This window comes from Carcharodon carcharias, chromosome 3, assembly GCF_017639515.1.
Source record: "Carcharodon carcharias isolate sCarCar2 chromosome 3, sCarCar2.pri, whole genome shotgun sequence".
NCBI lineage: Eukaryota > Metazoa > Chordata > Chondrichthyes > Lamniformes > Lamnidae > Carcharodon > Carcharodon carcharias.
The window spans coordinates 108133493-108151327 of record NC_054469.1 but is presented as its reverse complement, the minus strand read 5'-3'; the positions used below and the strand labels follow the sequence as shown (position 1 = coordinate 108151327).

At 43.5% G+C, this 17835-nt stretch overlaps 1 protein-coding gene across 3 annotated transcripts in view; it reads right to left on the bottom strand.

Moving 5' to 3' along the window:
- The window catches only part of vps50 (VPS50 EARP/GARPII complex subunit), a 204974-nt gene extending 187746 nt beyond the window's left edge, over nt 1-17228 (bottom strand). For all 3 annotated transcript variants that reach the window (XM_041183726.1, XM_041183727.1, XM_041183728.1), the window contains exons 1-2: nt 17092-17228; nt 6326-6397 (exon numbers count right to left, since the gene is read on the bottom strand). In XM_041183726.1, the coding sequence (XP_041039660.1) occupies nt 6326-6397; nt 17092-17124 (105 nt within the window). In that variant the 5' untranslated portion in view covers nt 17125-17228. The remainder of the gene's footprint in view (nt 1-6325; nt 6398-17091) is intronic.
- Nucleotides 17229-17835: the final 607 nt, after the last annotated feature.

Here is a 17835-nt window from a genome sequence, read left to right as displayed (position 1 = left end):
TAACCCTAACAATTTAGCCAGAACCATAAGTGCATCTTCTAATGTACGAGTGTGACATTTTTCCACTTCTCACAACAGCTATTCTGAAAACTTTCTCAGTAGAATTGCCAATTTCGATGCCAATTAGTGTCAACCTTCCAAATCCATGATCTCTACCACCCAGAAAAAAATGGCAGCAGATGCACAGGAACACCACCAGCTGCAAGTTTCCCTCCAAGTCACACACCATCCTGACTTGGAACCATATCACCGTTCCTTCACTATCACCAAGGCAAAATCCTGCAACTCCCTTTCAGACAGCACAGTGGGTGCACCTACATCACATGGACTGCAGCAGTTCAAAAAGGCAGCTCACCACCACCACCTTCTCAAACTGCAGCACTCATATCCCATGAACAAATAAAAACATGTGTGGAAATTTTGAGCCGTTGCCACAAGCAGAGCCCTCAGAAAAGGATAATTTCATGCTGTTGGTCTGGGCTGGATCTGAACCAAAATTCAAAGTATACCACAGCATCTAAGAAAAGAAAAAACAGGTTAACATCTAGAATGTGGACACATCAAAACCTGAATGCATAGCAAATAGGTATTTTCAAAAGTTGGAGAGAGATGAAAATTGGTGGATGACACAAAGAATAACTCAGTGAGGCAATGAAAAGCATTAAAAGAATAAAAGAATGTGAAAATAACCAGCTAAGTACACAGGAAGCTGATTCTATATTAGTGCCAGGATAGATGCAGATTTTTTGCTGCTGCCAACAACCCCATAACAAATCCACCAGACCAGGCAGGGCCAGCCAGGAAGAGGGCCCAAGGGATTAAAAAAACTCTGCCAGCAGCTACCACCAACTGTGCAAAACTCACACAGAGTTGGCAGTTCCATTAGCTAAAGATTGCAAGAAAATGGAAAAACAGCTGCCAATGCAGAAAATCTGAAATAAAAACAGAAATTGCTAAAAATACAAACCATGCCTGTCAGCATTCCAACATGTACATATACTAATACTTCAGAAGCACACTTTTACCCGCACCACCTGCCTTTGCCATACCTTCACAATGCTGAAACAAAACAAAGCTGCACTGCCTTCTCTGAGGTGCTGAGAAACCCACCACCTTTAAGGAAATGAGGGAGATAGCTTTGGTTACAAAAGTCAGGCAACAGAACAGAAGGATGCAAGACACTCATGGGATAGATAAAGCTTGTATTGAGCTTGATTGGAAGACTGTAGGAGATCTAAGAGACAGAATAAGAAAATAAGCTTGCGAGGATATCAAGATTAACGCAATGTTTTTAAAATTATATTGGAGAAACAAGGTGGTCAAGAGTAATATGAGCCCTTTAAAAGTAGACAGGAGTAATGCTGTAAATGAAGATACAGAAGTGGCAGAATCAGAAAATTACGCAGAAGGAAGACACTCAGCACACTGGCTGGCTCATCTGAAGAGCAATCCAGTTAATCCTACTCATTCACTCATATCCTGTTTCCCTGTAATTTTTTCTCCTTCAAATATTTCTTTTTGAAGGCTATTATTGGATCTGTATCCACCATCTTATCAGGCAGTGCATTTCAAATCCTGACCACTTATTGCAGAAAAATGCCTTTCCCCGTGTCGCTTACAGTTCATTCGTTAACCATCTTAAATTTGTCCTATCCCTGCAGTCACATTTCTCTGCGATACTGTACACCTTAATTTTATCAAGCACCTTTCCAAAATTTTTTTCCCATATCCACTAAATTGTTATCAATGCCTTCTATTTCCTCAGAGTTCTTAAATTTGTCTGACACAACTAGCCATTCACAAGTCCGAGCTGGATTAGCCTATGTCTTTCTAAATATTAATACTGTCTCAAATTATGACTTAGAACCATAGAATTACTGCAGCATAGAAAAAGGCCATTCTGACCATCTTACCTGTAATAGCCCTCTTTATCTCAAATAGCCTCAATTTTCCACAAAACTGCAAATCTCCTCTCTTCAGGTGCATAGCCAATTCCCCTTTTGAAAGCCATGATTAAATCTGCCCCCAACACACTCACAGGCCTCTCAGACGCTAACCAGTCTGTGTTAAAAGTTATTCCTCACATGGCCATTAGTTCTCTTGCTAATCACCTCAAATCTGTGTCCTCTGATTCTCAACCTTTCCACCAATGGAAATAATTTCTCTCTGTCTACTCTGTTTAGTCTCATGATTTTGAACACCTCTTCCAAATCTTCTCTCAACCTTTTCTTGAGAGGAGAACAACTCCAGTTTCTCCTGGAATTTGAGTCCCTCATGTCTGGAACCATTCTCATAAATCTTTTCTACACCCTCTCTAATGCCTTCACATCCTTTCTAAAGTGTTGTACCCAGAACTGTACATAGTTCATCAGTTAAAAGCCAAACTAGTGTTTTACCTTTTTGTAAAAGGTTTATCAAAACTTCCTTTTGTACTCTATGCTTCTATCAATAAAGCTCAGGATCCTGTATGCCATGTCAAAAGCTCTTACCAAAGATACAAATGACATCCTATGTAACAATGACAAAGGTAAACTTTCTCTCCTCATCATTCTCAGCCTTTGACACGGTTGGCCACCCAAAGTCTCTCCCCTATCATCCAATTGGGTGGGACTGGTCTCACCTGGTTGCATTCTTATCTAATTGTGTCCTGAGAATCACTTGAAATGGCTTCTCTTCCTGTTCGCACACTGTTACCTCTGGTGTCCACTAAGGATCTATCCTTGTCCCTTCCTATTTCTTATCTGCATGCTGCTCCTCGGTGACAGCATTTGAAAGCAGAGTGTCAGTTTTCACTTGTATGCTGACAATAATCAGCTCTACCTCACCATCAACTCTCTTGAATCCTCGACCATTGTTAAGTTATCAGACAGCTTTTCCAATGCCATCCAGTAGTGGATAAGCAGAAATTTCCTTCAAATAAAAATTAAGATTGAAGCCATGGTTTTTAGTCCCCACTGCAATATCCATTCCCTAGCTACTGACTCCATCCCTCTCCCTGGCAACAGACTAAACCAAAAAGTCTGTTTGTAATCTTGGTGTCATATGTGACCCCGAGATGAGCTTCTGAACACATAACCACACCAGCACTAAGATTGTCTATTTCCACCTACATACATACACGTAAACATATGAATTAGGAATAGACAATTCGGCCTGCTCTGCGATTTGATAAGATCATGGCTGATCTGATTGTGGCCTCAACTCCACTTTCCTGTCTACCACCCCCGCCACCTCTTACCCTTTGATTCCTGTGTCAATCAAGAATCCACCGAACTCAGCCTTAAAAAAATTCAATGTCCCTGCCCCGACTGCTATCTGGGAAAGAGTATTCCACAGGCCAATGATCCTCAGAGAAAAAAAAATTCTCATTGCCATCTTAAATGGGCAACCCCTTATTTTTAAACTGTATCCCCTAGTTCTAGTCTCTCACACCTCCATAATATCGCCCGTCTCAGCTCATCTGCTGCTGAAACCCTCATCCATGCCTTTATTACCTCTAGACTAAACTATTCCAACACACTTCTGTCTGGTCTCCCACATTCAACCTGCCGTAAAATTGAGGTAATCTAAAACTCTTCTACCCATATCTTAACTCGTTCCAAGTCTCGTTCACCTAACTTCCCCGTTCTCGCTGACATACATTGGTTCCCGGTCAAGCAAAGTCTTGATTTTAAAATTCTCACCCTTGCTTTCAAATCCCTCCACGACTTCGCCTCTCCCTATCTCTAATCTCATCCAGCCCCATAACTCTCCGAGATAACTGCATTCATTTAACTGTTGACTCCTGTGCATCCCTGATTTTAGTTTCTTTATCATTCGTGGCCATGTCTTCAGCTGGTCTGGGCCGTAAGCTCTGGAATCCCTTCCCTACACCTCTCCATCTTTCTACTTCGCTTTCCTCCTTTAAGACAGTCCTTTGACCAAGCTTTTAATCAGCTAATATCTCATGAGGCTCAGGGTCATATTTTGTTTTATAATGCTCCTGTGAAACACCTTGGGATGTTTTATTACAGTAAAGGCACTATATATATATATATATATAAGTCGTTATTAACCACTTTCTCAACCTGCCTGGGCACCTTCAGTGATTTGAACACATATACCCCAGGTCTCTCTGTTTCTGCGCTCCCTTTAGAGTTGTATCTTTATTTTTAGGGCATTGATATTTTATTTTTATGCTTCTTCCTACAAAAAATGTAGCACTTCATACCTCTATTAAATTTCATCTGCCATCTTTCTGCCCACTCCATCAGCCTATCTATATCTATGACTTGTAGATACTTAACCACTACCAATGTTAAGGCTGACTTATCCCTTCTTGGACAGAGGTGTTACAATGGCAACCTTCAAATTCTCTGGCACAACTTCCATATCCAAGGATTGAGTTCCAAGCCTCCAGTTGCTCTCTAAATTTCTTCAGCATTCTAGGATGCACAATATCAGGGTCCAATACCTTTTCTACCTGCTTTTCTCTGAGATTTTTTAATCCAACTTCTTTATCTATAGTTATCTTATCTAACTGTTTGACCACCTCAGGTACCCACAAACTCCCATTATTTGAATCTTGTGAAAATTTAGGCAAATTACACATTTAATATTGCCGCCTTACTTTTATCTCATAAGATTTCCTTTTACATTTCGAATCAATCCTACCCTTTGTTTAATTGTAGTTTTATGTTTTAATATTTGGCAATAAGAAACAATGCACAAAAATGGTTTCCTGTTTACACTTCAAATATACCTTATCTATCATTAAAATATAAGCAAAATAAGTATCAGGCACATCAACAGTAACTACTATTGAAAAGAAAGGAAGAACAAGTGAAAAGCAGCAAGAGGGGGATTTTATTTACATCTACTTTTCATGTAATAACTAGACCCCACATTCACTTTCCTACAAAGAACTGGCTGTAAAACTAACTCAATATTAAAACCAGTCTGAATAAACGGAGTGGAGTTGCTCCTGTTATCATGTAGGTTCTCGGCAAAATAACAGTTTAGCTGGAAAATGTGTGTGCAATTTGACGAAAGTAATTTGCAACAATATGAAACTTATTTTGTAAGTTAGCGTGGTTCAAGTCATCATCAGTTCAGCAAATGCAATTTAACAGGTCTTCAATGTCAGAAGTTGTTTATCAATATAATACGTTATTCATGTCTAGATTAACTTCTCTCAAATTCTTTAATACAGAATATTTCAGGATTTGGTCGCTAACCACAATCTCTCAATTATAAAAGGGTGCTTGGAATGTTGGCACTATGATCTTTAAAATACTTGGAAAATAAGAATAAGACCGAGACTTAATTTAATTTACATTTCTCCTGTACATTAATGACAATACTGATGCCCTTAAACTTTGTCCCCCCCTTCAGGCTGCTTACCCTTTGAGTCACTGTCAGTGGACTGCTGTTTGCTTGAATGCAAACTTATATTTGCTTTTTTGTCACTATGTTAAACTTGACACCCTTTATTCATAATCTCATATAAAGTACTGGAGCATATATGTTATATTGCTCAGTGATAAAACATTTTGTACTGAGTCTTTTGCTCAAGCATGGAAGGAATGATTCTTAAAACTTCCAAACAAGGAACATAAATTAACTGCTTCAGAAAATTAATCAACAAATTGTTGCTCTCCTTGGAGCAGAAAAGCCTAAGGGAATATTTGATGGAGGTGTTTAAAATCATGAAGTGTTTAGATGGAGTAAATGAAGAGAAACTGCTTCCGATGGTTGAAGGGCCAATAACCAGAGTACACAAATTTAAAACAATCGGTAGAAGAAACAGAGACAATAGAGAAATAATTATTTTATGCTACAGTGGTTAAGATTTGATAGCATCTAAAATATAGATTCACAGTAGCTTTCAAAAGGGAATTGGGTAAGTACTTGAAGAGAAAAAAATCTAAGGATATGGGGAATAAGCAGAGTGGGACCAACTGGATTTAAAAGCTGTTCTTTAAAACAGCAGGTGTAGACTGAAAAAGACAACTGGTCCATTTATGTGCTGTAGTAGTCTGTGATTCTATTCATTTATGAATAATCTTACAATACAATTCTAGATTTATCCATTTCCTGATGCTATCACCTCATGGCTAACATACCACGTTTTTTTGGCAGGGGAGGAATTCTGCTACAATTCCTGAGTGTTTCTGTTTTTAAAAAAAGGCTTCAGCTCACAAATGAAGAAATGAGATTTTTCAAAATGTGATTTTTAAATATAAACATTCTATGTATGTCTGCACATAAAGAAAATGTAATTATACGTGAACTAGTTAAATACCATACACAATGTTAGGCAACATGATAAACTTTGACACAATACCTTGCTAGGTATTCGGAAATTTTCAACAGGTGATTTAATCTCCAGCACACTTTCTTGGGGGCTTTTCAGGCCCTGTAAGTAAAAAGACAAAACCAAAATGCTTCACATTGGAAGAACTCAATGACAACAATCATAATACAGAGGAGCTTTTACAGCTATGCGTTGGTAAACATTAATTGCAAGATGCAGAACCCTTCATTTAACCTCCACAATTTTGTCCTAATTTTGAAAAAAAAAATTTTCTCTCAAGTTTAGAAGGGCAAAAATGTCTAAAAGAGTGGCTAATATATATCAGAATTAAATTGCAACAGGGACATTTCATATGTTCATTACTCTGCTTTACTATAATCCCAGGACCTAATTATAATAACTCTTTTTTTAATCTGTCCTGAGAGCTGGTACAAATGTTCAAAATTTCAATGCTCACTTCCTATACCACAGTATTGCATTTGAAGCTAAGAAATACAAAATGAACCCAGACCTTCAAATGTATTCCCACTCTTATTCTGTGATTACTGTGATTTTTAAAAATGTGTTAGAATGTTAATTAGAAAAAAAAACCAAACTGGGCAACTGGGTGATGCACGTTTTGTGTTGTTGCTGACATTTAGTGAAGTTTTTCTATTACCATGTTTTCTTGTCTTACCTTAATGAGGCTTTGTTTTTCCTACGACAGACTTGAGAAAGTCTATATCGTCTAACTTCAAACAACTTACTAAGAACTACTTACAAAGACCTCAGGGCAAGCACATGCTATTCAGGACACAAACTCTGCGTCTTTTCTGTGACTATTCTGCATCTAGCTCTCTTGGAGCCTCTCGGTCATCTGACTCCTGATTTCACAATTACATCAATATCATGGTCTCATCAGCATAACCATGAACCCATTACTTTACAACTCCCCCTAAGTGTAATCTCAAACTGTTACATTCTTTTGTTAAACTATTTGCATTACATTTTTCAACATCTGTAAGCCTCATGTACTGTTTACAATTTCTATCCAACTTCTACCTTTCACCCCTCCAAATAACTGTCACTCAAATCTTCAATCTCTAACCGCAGATGTATGTGTTCCCTTGTCCTTTTCCTGGAAGCTATTGGAGTGGGATAGAAGCTCTGGATGACTGCTGGTAACTGGGCTGCAATCTTTACGACGACTTTAATGTAAAGCTTGTGAAACCCAGTCAAAGACTGATTCAAGAGAGAAATCTTCAGGGCATGGACAATCGCATTCTCTTGACATTCTCTCTGGAATCTATTGCTTCCTCTTTGCATACTGGGAAAGACCTAAGAAGAAGCATTTTCAACTTCACTAGCATTTCATTACTGCATGGACAACAACAGAAGTATTCGATACTTGAGATTTGAGTAAAGCTGGTAGATAAGAATTCTGAACATCTTGAAGACATTGCAGAATATGAAGAAAAAATGACTTCCCTACTATTCTTAAGGTAGAATTGAACTCTCTGTAGGTAGTGATATGATTTCCACGCTTGTAGCAGCATGAGGCTGCTCCACTGTAGGCAATGGGACTGTGGTGTCAGTGTAAGATAGTACTAACACCATCTTCAACAATGGAATTAACCTTCAGACTTGGATCTAGATGAACTTCCTGTGTAGGTCCCTTCAGCTTTGGTCTGTAGTTTGGGTATCTGTTTCTTAACTGAAAGATGATGTGAGTGTAAGAAAGACTTGCTGATGAGATTCAACTGTGGGCTGCAGCTTATTTTTATACAACCTAATAAGCTTTACATTTCCTCTAGTGGTTTGATCCATCCTGGAATCACGCATCTCCTTCTCCCTGGATAGCTTACCGTGGTTAACCAGCAACTGTTGATGCCTCTCATTAGTGGGTTCAGTGTGACAAGTAGACAAGTTCAGCTCTTCAGTCTCTTCAAAAAAAACCAGATTCCTCAAAAAGACAACAGATACTTCATCTGCATTGGCAGTACAGCCAAAGAGTGTAATGAGATCTAGGACCTCATCTTCCAACGGATCACCTGCTTCTCCAATGATTTCCTTATGAACTTTGACAGGAAAAAGCCAAAGTCCAGAAGCTTCTCCTGTGGTTGGTCACCGTCTTTTAGAGTGCATTCTATTTCCACGCCTTCTAGCCCATCTGTGAAAAGAAATGAGGGATCTGCCATCTCCTCCTGTGGTCCAGTGGATGTTCCTTTACAGTAAAAAGCAACTCATTGTGTAACGAATGAACATCAAGTGCTGCTGCTGAACCGAAGTTCCTTTAACCAACTTCAGAAATTAACTTGAGTGTTCCTTCGCTGTCCTCTACTGATACCTTGATGAGCTTCTGTGTAAGACCAAGTTTTAGACACAAAAACAAAAACAGAAAATGCTGGAGAAACTCAGCAATTCTAACAGCATCTGTGGAGAGAACAAAAAGAGTTAACATTGAGTCTTTGTGACTCTTCTTCACAGCTCTGTTAACTGTCGGAACATTAGCTCTGTTTTTTTTCTCTCCACAGATGCTGTCAGACCTGCTGAGTTTTTCCAGCGTTTTCCGTTTTTGTTTCAGATTTCCAGCATCCGCAATATTTTGCTCTGATATTAGTTTTAAACATGTTGACTTGCTGAGCAAATAAATTGGCTGGTTGTGTAAGATATAAAGGATTTTGTTCATTTCTTTTTCTTCATACCTAAGGGTTGTGGTGAACTGAGCCTTCATTTGGGAGATCTGTGCCTCCAGGTCCTTGTAGTTTTAAGTCAGATGGTTGGATTTTGACTTCCTTAAGTCGATTTTGAAGCCAAATCAATCTGTTCAACTACACAAGAGACTTCTGCTCGATGTCGAGTTTAAATACCGTTCAACTCCACAGACCAGATCTGTTTATTGGCTTCTTTGATCTCTCCTAAGAAATCACCAGATAGGAAAGGTATATCTCCTATTTAGAACCATAGGAAAGTTATGGTGCAGAAAAAGGCCATTCAGCCCATTGTGTCTGCACCAGCCAAAAAGAGAAAAAGAAACTAGCCACTCATTTTAATAGCAATTTCCAGCACTTGGTCCATATATAAGAGCAGGGAGGTTTTGCTGGAACTGTATAAAATGCTGGTTAGGCCACAGCTAGAGTACTGCGTGCAGTTCTGGAATCCGCATTATAGGATGTAGCATTATAGGAAGGATGTGATTGCACTAGAGAGAGTGCAGAGGACATATACCAGGATGTTGCCTGGGCTGGAGAGTTTTAGTTATGAGGAGAGATTGGATAGACTAGGATGTTCTTTTTGTCTGTGACATCTTTTGATTATCTGCTCCTATCACTGCTTGTTGTCCCTACAACCACACCACCACCCCCACCACCAACTTCTCTCCCCCACACCCCCCCCACCTTAAACCAGCTTATATTTCACCCCTTTCCTAAGATTCACTCAGTTCTGTTGAAGGGTCGAAACGTCAACTCTTTTCTTCTCTGCCGATGCTGCCAGACCTGCTGAGTTTTTCCAGGTAATTCTGTTTTTGTTTTGGATTTCCAGCATCTGCAGTTTTTTGTTTTTATCTCTTTGTTTAATTGACTGCCACTCCTCTTCAAGGAATGCCTACCTTGAAGAAGTTCTGTTCCTCTCTGCGACAACATTTCCATAACTCTCTTTTGCCTTGCTCACCTTCATTGCTTTCCATTCCTCTCCTGGTGTTTGACAAGGTGTTTACTAAAATCCGCTTTCACAGCCATATCTCCTTTCTCAGTGAGTGTCTCTGTCTCTGACTTACCCCATGTGGATTTCAACTGAAATTCCATCCCTCTTGTTTCGAACCTACCCAGGATTACAGGTATCTCCGGGACATAAAATGTTTCTCGGACTGCTGTTCCCGTCACATTCTGAGATTCACACTCAGTGCCACGCGCCGCCATATGAACACACTCGACCTCTCCCTCCAGCAGCACCGCCGCACCCTTTTTCAAAGCTGCGCGTGCCCCCAGTTTCATTTTATTCTTCGTCTCATCCGACACCTCAACAAGAAACTTTTTCTCTTTCTCTCAAGTGCTAAGGAACGCAAGCTCCAACAACTCATCGACACCAACACCCATCTAGGACCCTCCACCCCTGCCTGTCACTCCGTCCCCACCCCATCTTCCAATCCCAGTCCCGGCCATGCATTCACTATACCCCCGACCTTCCCCTCTCAGACACTGAACATTCAGTGCTCAGCAAAGGACTTAGTTTCATACCCTTACGCCCTCATCTCAATTAATTTCGGGCTCGGCACGATGCTGAACTCTTCTTCCACCATCTTCGTCCCCATGCTCACTTCTTTGGGCAGGAGTCCTCTCCCAGTTCAATGGATCCTTTTACACACCTCCAATATTCTTCCTCCACCTGGATCCCTCCCTCTGGATTCTTACCTTCTCTTGATCTTTACATTGAGAACTGTCGGCGCGACATTAGTCGTCTCAATTTCTCTGCTCCTCTCACCCATTCTAATCTGTCTCTCTCTGAACTTACTGCACTCCGTTCTCTCAGGTTCAACCCCAACATTATCATCAAATCCCCTGACAAGGATGGTGCTGTTGTTGTCTGGCGCACTGACCTCTACCTCACGGAGGCTGAGCATCAACTCGCAGACACTTCCTCCTACCTCTCCCTGGACCATGACCCCACCACTGAACATCAAGCCATTGTTTCCAAGACTGTCACTGACCTCATCTCCACTGGAGATCTTCCTCCCACAGCTTCCAACCTGATAGTCGCCCAACCTGGGACGGCCCGCTTCTACCTCCTACCCAAAATCCACAAACAGAACTGTCCCGGTAGACCAATCGTGTCAGCTTGCTCCTGCCCAACGGAATTCATTACTCGTTATCTTGACTCCCTTCTCTCTTCCCTTGTCCAGTCCCTTCCCACTTACATCCGTGATTCCTCAGACACCTTACGTCACATCAACAATTTCCAGTTCCCTGGCCCCAACCGCTTCCTCTTCACCATGGACGTCCAATCCCTCTACACCTCCATCCCCCACCAGGATGGTCTGAGGGCCCTTAGCTTCTTCCTCGAACAGAGGCCCAAACAATCCCCATCTACCACTACTCTCCTCCGTCTGGCTGAACTTGTTCTCACACTGAACAATTTCTCCTTCAACTCCTCTCACTTCATCCAAATAAAAGGTGTGGCTATGGGTACCTGCATGGGCCCCAGCTATGCCTGTCCCTTTATAGGGTATGGGAATATTCTTTGTTCCAGTCCTACTCCGGCCCCCTTCCACAACTCTTTCTCCAGTACATCGATAATTACTTCGGTGCTGCTTCATGCTCTCGTCGGGACTTGGAAAAATTTATTAATTTTGCTTCCAATCTCCACCCCTCCATCATTTTCATGTGGTCCATCTCTGACACTTCCCTTCCCTTCCTTGACCTCTCTGTCTCAATCTCTGGTGATAGACTTTCCACCAATATCCATTACAAGCCTACCGACTCCCACAGCTACCTCGACTACAACTCCTCACACCCCGCTTCCTGTAAGGACTCCATCCCATTCTCTCAGTTCCTTCGCCTCCGTCGCATCTGTCCTGATAATGCTACCTTCAAAAACAGTTCCTCTGACAATCTTCCTTCTTCCTTAACCAAGGTTTTCCACCCACGGTCGTTGACAGGGCCCTCAACCGTGTCCAGCCCATCTCCCGCGCATCCGTCCTCACACCTTCTCCTCTCTCCCAGAAACATGATAGGGTCCCCTTGTCCTCACTTATCACCCCACCAGCCTCCGCATTCAAAGGATCATCCTCCGCCATTTCCGCCAACTCCAGCATGATGCCACCACCAAACACATCTTCCCTTCACCCCCCTGGCGGCATTCCGTAGGGATCGTTCCCTCCGGGACACCCTGGTCCACTCCTCCATTACCCCCTACTCCTCAACCCCCACCTATGGCACCTCCCTATGCCCACGCAAAAGATGCAACACCTGCCCCTTCACTTCCTCTCTCCTCACCGTCCAAGGGCCCAAACACTCCTTTCAAGTGAAGCAGCATTTCACTTGCATTTCCCCCAACTTAGTCTGCTGCATTCGTTGCTCCCAATGCGGTCTGGGCGACCGCTTTGCAGAACACCTGCGGTCAGTCCGCAAGAATGACCCAAACCTCCCTGTCGTTTGCTATTTTAACAGTCCATCCTGCTCCCTTGCCCACATGTCTGTCCTTGGCTTGCTGCATTGTTCCAGTGAAGCCCAACGCAAACTGGAGGAACAGTACCTCATCATCTGACTAGGCACTTTACAGCCTTCCAGACTGAATATTGAATTCAACAACTTTAGATCTTGAACTCCCTCCTCCATCCCCACCCCCTTTCTGTTTCTTCCCCCTTCCTTTTGTTTTTTCCAATAATTTATATAGATTTTTCTTTTCCCACCTGTTTCCATTATTCTTAAATCTTTTATGCCCTTCTTTCCTTTCCACCCCACCCGCACTAGAGCTATACCTTGAGTGCCCTACCATCCATTCTTAATTAGCACATTCCTTTAGCTAATATCACCAACTTCAACACCTCTGTGTTCTTTTGTTCTTTTGTCTGTGACATCTTTTGATTACCTGCTCCTACCACTGCTTGCTTGTTCCTACAACCACACCACCACCACCCCCCCTCCCCAACTACTCTCCACCCCCCAACCTTAAACCAGCTTATATTTCACCCCTTTCCTAAGATTCACTCAGTTCTGTTGAAGGGTCATGAGGACTCGAAACGTCAACTCTTTTCTTCTCCGCCGATGCTGCCAGATCTGCTGAGTTCTTCCAGGTAATTCTGTTCTTGTTTTGGATAGACTGGGGTTGTTTTCCCTGGAGCCGAAGAAATTGAGGAGGTACATAATTGAGGTGTAAAAAATTATATAAGGGGCATAGATAGAGAGGAAGGAACTTTTCCCCTTGGTGGAGGGATCAATAACCAGGGGGCATAGATTTAAGGTAAGGGGCAGGAGGTTTAGAGGGGATGTGAGGAAGACCTTTTTCACCCAGACGGTGGTGAGAATCTGGAACTCACTCACCTGCCTGAAAGGGTGGTAGAGGCAGAAACCCTCATAACATTTAAGATGTATTTGGGTGTACACTTGTGGTTCCATGGCATACAAGGCTATGGGCCTAGTGCTCAAAAATGGGATTAGAATAGTCAGGTACTTGTTTGACTGGCGCAGACTTGATGGACCGAAGGGCCTTTTTCTGTGCTGTAGACCTCAATGACTTGGGATAGTTAGTACGGTTTAATTTCAAACAATTCATAAAGAACAAAGACCCCGGGGTAAGCACATGGTATTCATGACAGGCTATTCTGCACCTAGCTCTCTTGAAACCTATAGGTTATCTGACGCCTGATGTCACAGTTACATCATTAACATCATGGGCTCATTAACATATCCATTAACCCATTACTCTACAGTGCAATGAGTTAGACTCATGTCCTTCATCTCTGGGACCCAAAATAAAATTCAATGCAGATTGACAGGATTGAAATCTCTATCTGTTCTTTTGGAACCTTGTGAGCCTAGGACTGGAAAAGACTACACTCTCATTGGATGGATCAAGACAGTTCCTTGTGCACATTGGCCTACAGCAAAAATAGACTCCCTAATTCAAAACCATGAGGCAATCTCACTCCCACAGCATGGTCAATGTAGGAGACAGAAAAAAATGTCATATTGTGCAGTCAGGATTGCTTGAGATTGGGAGTGAGACATGCTAGTGGGAAACACAGTTCTGGCATGCTATTCCTAGTCTGTGAATACTTGATGCTAACACTGGGTGTCCAAAATGGACTGGCTTCCATTCACTAAAACTAGCCTCATGTGAGCACAAAACAACTTAAATGGGGAAATGGCCTTTCTGTTTTCATATTTAGTTATGGTCCTGCTGCATACATGAACAATTTAACCATACAAGGCTCTCAATTGTGATGCAATTGTTTCAAAATCCCAGCTAGTTCGGTAATGTTCTTCAGGAAAGGTAACCAACCGATCCTACCTGGTCTGACCTGTAATGATTCAAATTCCACGCTACACTATTGACTCTCTGAAGAAAGTCTAACAAGCAACACAGTTGGAAAAGAAAAGTGCTCGTGGTGACCTACAACTACTTTCTCAGGGTAACAATTGTAGCCTTGTCACCATTGTCCACTTGCTGAGAACACATTTTTATTATAAAATATGGATCTAGTCAATTAAGGACAGTATATCCATTATTTGCTGACAGACTGTCCCAATTCCTTAAGCACTTCAGTAATTTCAGTAAAATGACTTATAGCACAGAACTTCTCAAACTCTGAACATGTTTCACATGTGGTAACATTGTATGCATAGTGTAAACAGAAAAAGAAAAAGATCAAAGATGCACAGATAAACCTTAAAAATAATAAAAACTGAGCAATGTCAGAGCAAGTAAATATCAGTTTTCAAAAAATAATACACACACCTTCATTGTTCTTAATTGGGGCAGAGATAAGTCATCTAGAAAGTAAGTGCTTTTATAAAGACATTTAGTTTGCTTAATCTGAAGCAAAAAATACAGCAACCTGACAGGAAAACATATTTATCAGCATCACATCAATAGCAAGATTTGCCTGGGAACACTCGAATATATAGCTTCATTAAGGCAAATTATTTTTCACCATTTTTAATTTATCAATGAAAATTTGTATCATAAATAATTCATTAACATTCAATATTGTAACAGCTACTTTCCCTCCTTTATGACAATACTAAACTGCTCATCGTTCTGAAACTAAGAGAGCTACTAAACGGATCATAGGGTGACACTGGTCCTAGCCCCGGGTGTGTGTGGGTAACAGATATAGCCTCAGCCCCTCTCCAGGTGCCTAGGTAGCAAACACAGGCTGTGCCCCCACCCACGCTCCCCATCCCCGTCCCCACAACCCAGGCAACTGGGTAACAAATACAGGCTGTGCCCAAGCCCAGGTGTCCGGGTAACAGATCTGGACTATGCCCATCCCCAGGTGCCTGGGTAACAGATACAAGCTCAGCCCCTCTCCAGGTGTCTGGGTAACCAAATACAGGCTATGCTCCCCACTCACCTCCCCAGATGACTGGGCAGTAGATCCAGGCTCAGGCCCTCTCCAGGGGTCGGGTTAACAGATACAGGCTGAGCCTGTCTCCAGGTGTCTGGGTAACCAGATACAGACTGTGCCCCTCTCCAGGCATCTGGGTAACAGATACAGACGTGGCCCACCCTCCCTCCCCAGGTGTCTGGGTAACTGATACAGGCTGTGCCCCTCTCTCGCTCCCCAGGTGTCTGGGTAACAGATACAGGCTGAGCCCCTCTCCAGGTGCATGGGTAACAGATACAGGCTCAGCCCCTCTTCAGGTACCTGGGTAACTGATACAGCCTCAGCCCCTTCCCAGGTATCTGGGTAACTGATACAGGCTCAGCCCCTCCCCAGGTACCTGGGTAACTGATACAGGCTCAGCCCCTCCCCAGGTATCTGGGTAACTGATACAGGCTCAGCCCCTCCCCAAGTACCTGGGTAACTGATACAGGCTCAGCCCCTCCCCAAGTACCTGGGTAACTGATACAGGCTCAGCCCCTCCCCAGGTACCTGGGTAACTGATACAGGCTCAGCCCCTCCCCAGGTACCTGGGTAACTGATACAGGCTCAGCCCCTCCCCAAGTACCTGGGTAACTGATACAGGCTCAGCCCCTCCCCAAGTACCTGGGTAACTGACACATGCTCAGCCCCTCCCCAGGTACCTGGGTAACTGATACAGGTTCAGCCCCTCCCCAGGTACCTGGGTAACTGATACAGGCTCAGCCCCTCCCCAAGTACCTGGGTAACTGATATAGGCTCAGCCCCTCCCCAAGTACCTGGGTAACTGATACAGGCTCAGCCCCTCCCCAAGTACCTGGGTAACTGATACAGGCTCAGCCCCTCCCCAAGTACCTGGGTAACTGATACAGGCTCAGCCCCTCCCCAAGTACCTGGGTAACTGATACAGGCTCAGCCCCTCCCCAAGTACCTGGGTAACTGATACAGGCTCAGCCCCTCCCCAAGTACCTGGGTAACTGATACAGGCTCAGCCCCTCCCCAAGTACCTGGGTAACTGATACAGGCTCAGCCCCTCCCCAAGTACCTGGGTAACTGATACAGGCTCAGCCCCTCCCCAAGTACCTGGGTAACTGATACAGGCTCAGCCCCTCCCCAAGTACCTGGGTAACTGACACATGCTCAGCCCCTCCCCAGGTACCTGGGTAACTGATACAGGTTCAGCCCCTCCCCAGGTACCTGGGTAACTGATACAGGTTCAGCCCCTCCCCAGGTACCTGGGTAACTGATACAGGCTCAGCCCCTCCCCAGGTATCTGGGTAACTGATACAGGCTCAGCCCCTCCCCAGGTACCTGGGTAACTGATACAGGCTCAGCCCCTCCCCAAGTACCTGGGTAACTGATACAGGCTCAGCCCCTCCCCAGGTATCTGGGTAACTGATACAGGCTCAGCCCCTCCCCAGGTATCTGGGTAACTGATACAGGCTCAGCCCCTCCCCAGGTATCTGGGTAACTGATACAGGCTCAGCCCCTCCCCAGGTATCTGGGTAACTGATACAGGCTCAGCCCCTCCCCAGGTACCTGGGTAACTGATACAGGCTCAGCCCCTCCCCAGGTATCTGGGTAACTGATACAGGCTCAGCCCCTCTCCTGCCCTGGCGCTCAAAGAGGTTAAGTCTCTTTAAACCTGCACATAGGTTCTGCCTCAAGCTCAGGCCCTGAAATAATCTTTCCATTCAACCTACAGACACCATCAGGAACGTTCCGCTGTTACCTGGCGGGTCATCAAAGACTTTATTTTCTGCATATCTTGATCTGCTGGCTCGAGTACGGCCGCCTTTACCCTGGGATCAAACCCCGAGTCCCTGCCTCCACCGAACACCCACAGCCATCTTCAGGTCATGTGATCCAGGCCTCGCAGTGCACCCTGGGAGTTGGAGTCCGGAACCGGCCGTGCAGCCGCATTCTGCCATCAGCAGAACTACAGCACCCAGAGTTCATGGGAAAGGTATAGCGTTGCGGTGTGCTTGACCCCTGGGGCAGCCTTACGTCCTGGAATCAGCAGTAGGGGATGAGTGATTGCAAATTTCCCTGCGCTTAGAATAATCGAAGCATGATTGTGTTTTCCAAATTGTCTTCGTAAGAAGAAAATTTCTCAGTCATCCAAGCCAGCAGAGAAATACAATGTAGACGTTACGGGACATCATCAGCCACAGATCTGACATTGAGATTGCCCCACAAGGAGCTGCTCCTTAATTTCTGTTTGCATTTAATTCCCAGGCTCCTGAACTTGGTTGAAATGACTCTCATTCCCCTTTTGTATATGCCTCTTACCTCCGTGTGAAAGGGAGGGAACATAATTCTAGAGGTATATTCAGGAGAACTTTTGACCACTATGTAGTACATCCAACAAGAGAGGGCATGGTTCTTAGTTTTAGGAAATGAAGCTGGGCAGGTGGAAGGAGTAGCATGGAAGGAGCAGCAGTGGGAGAGCATTTGGTGGTACTGATCATAATTC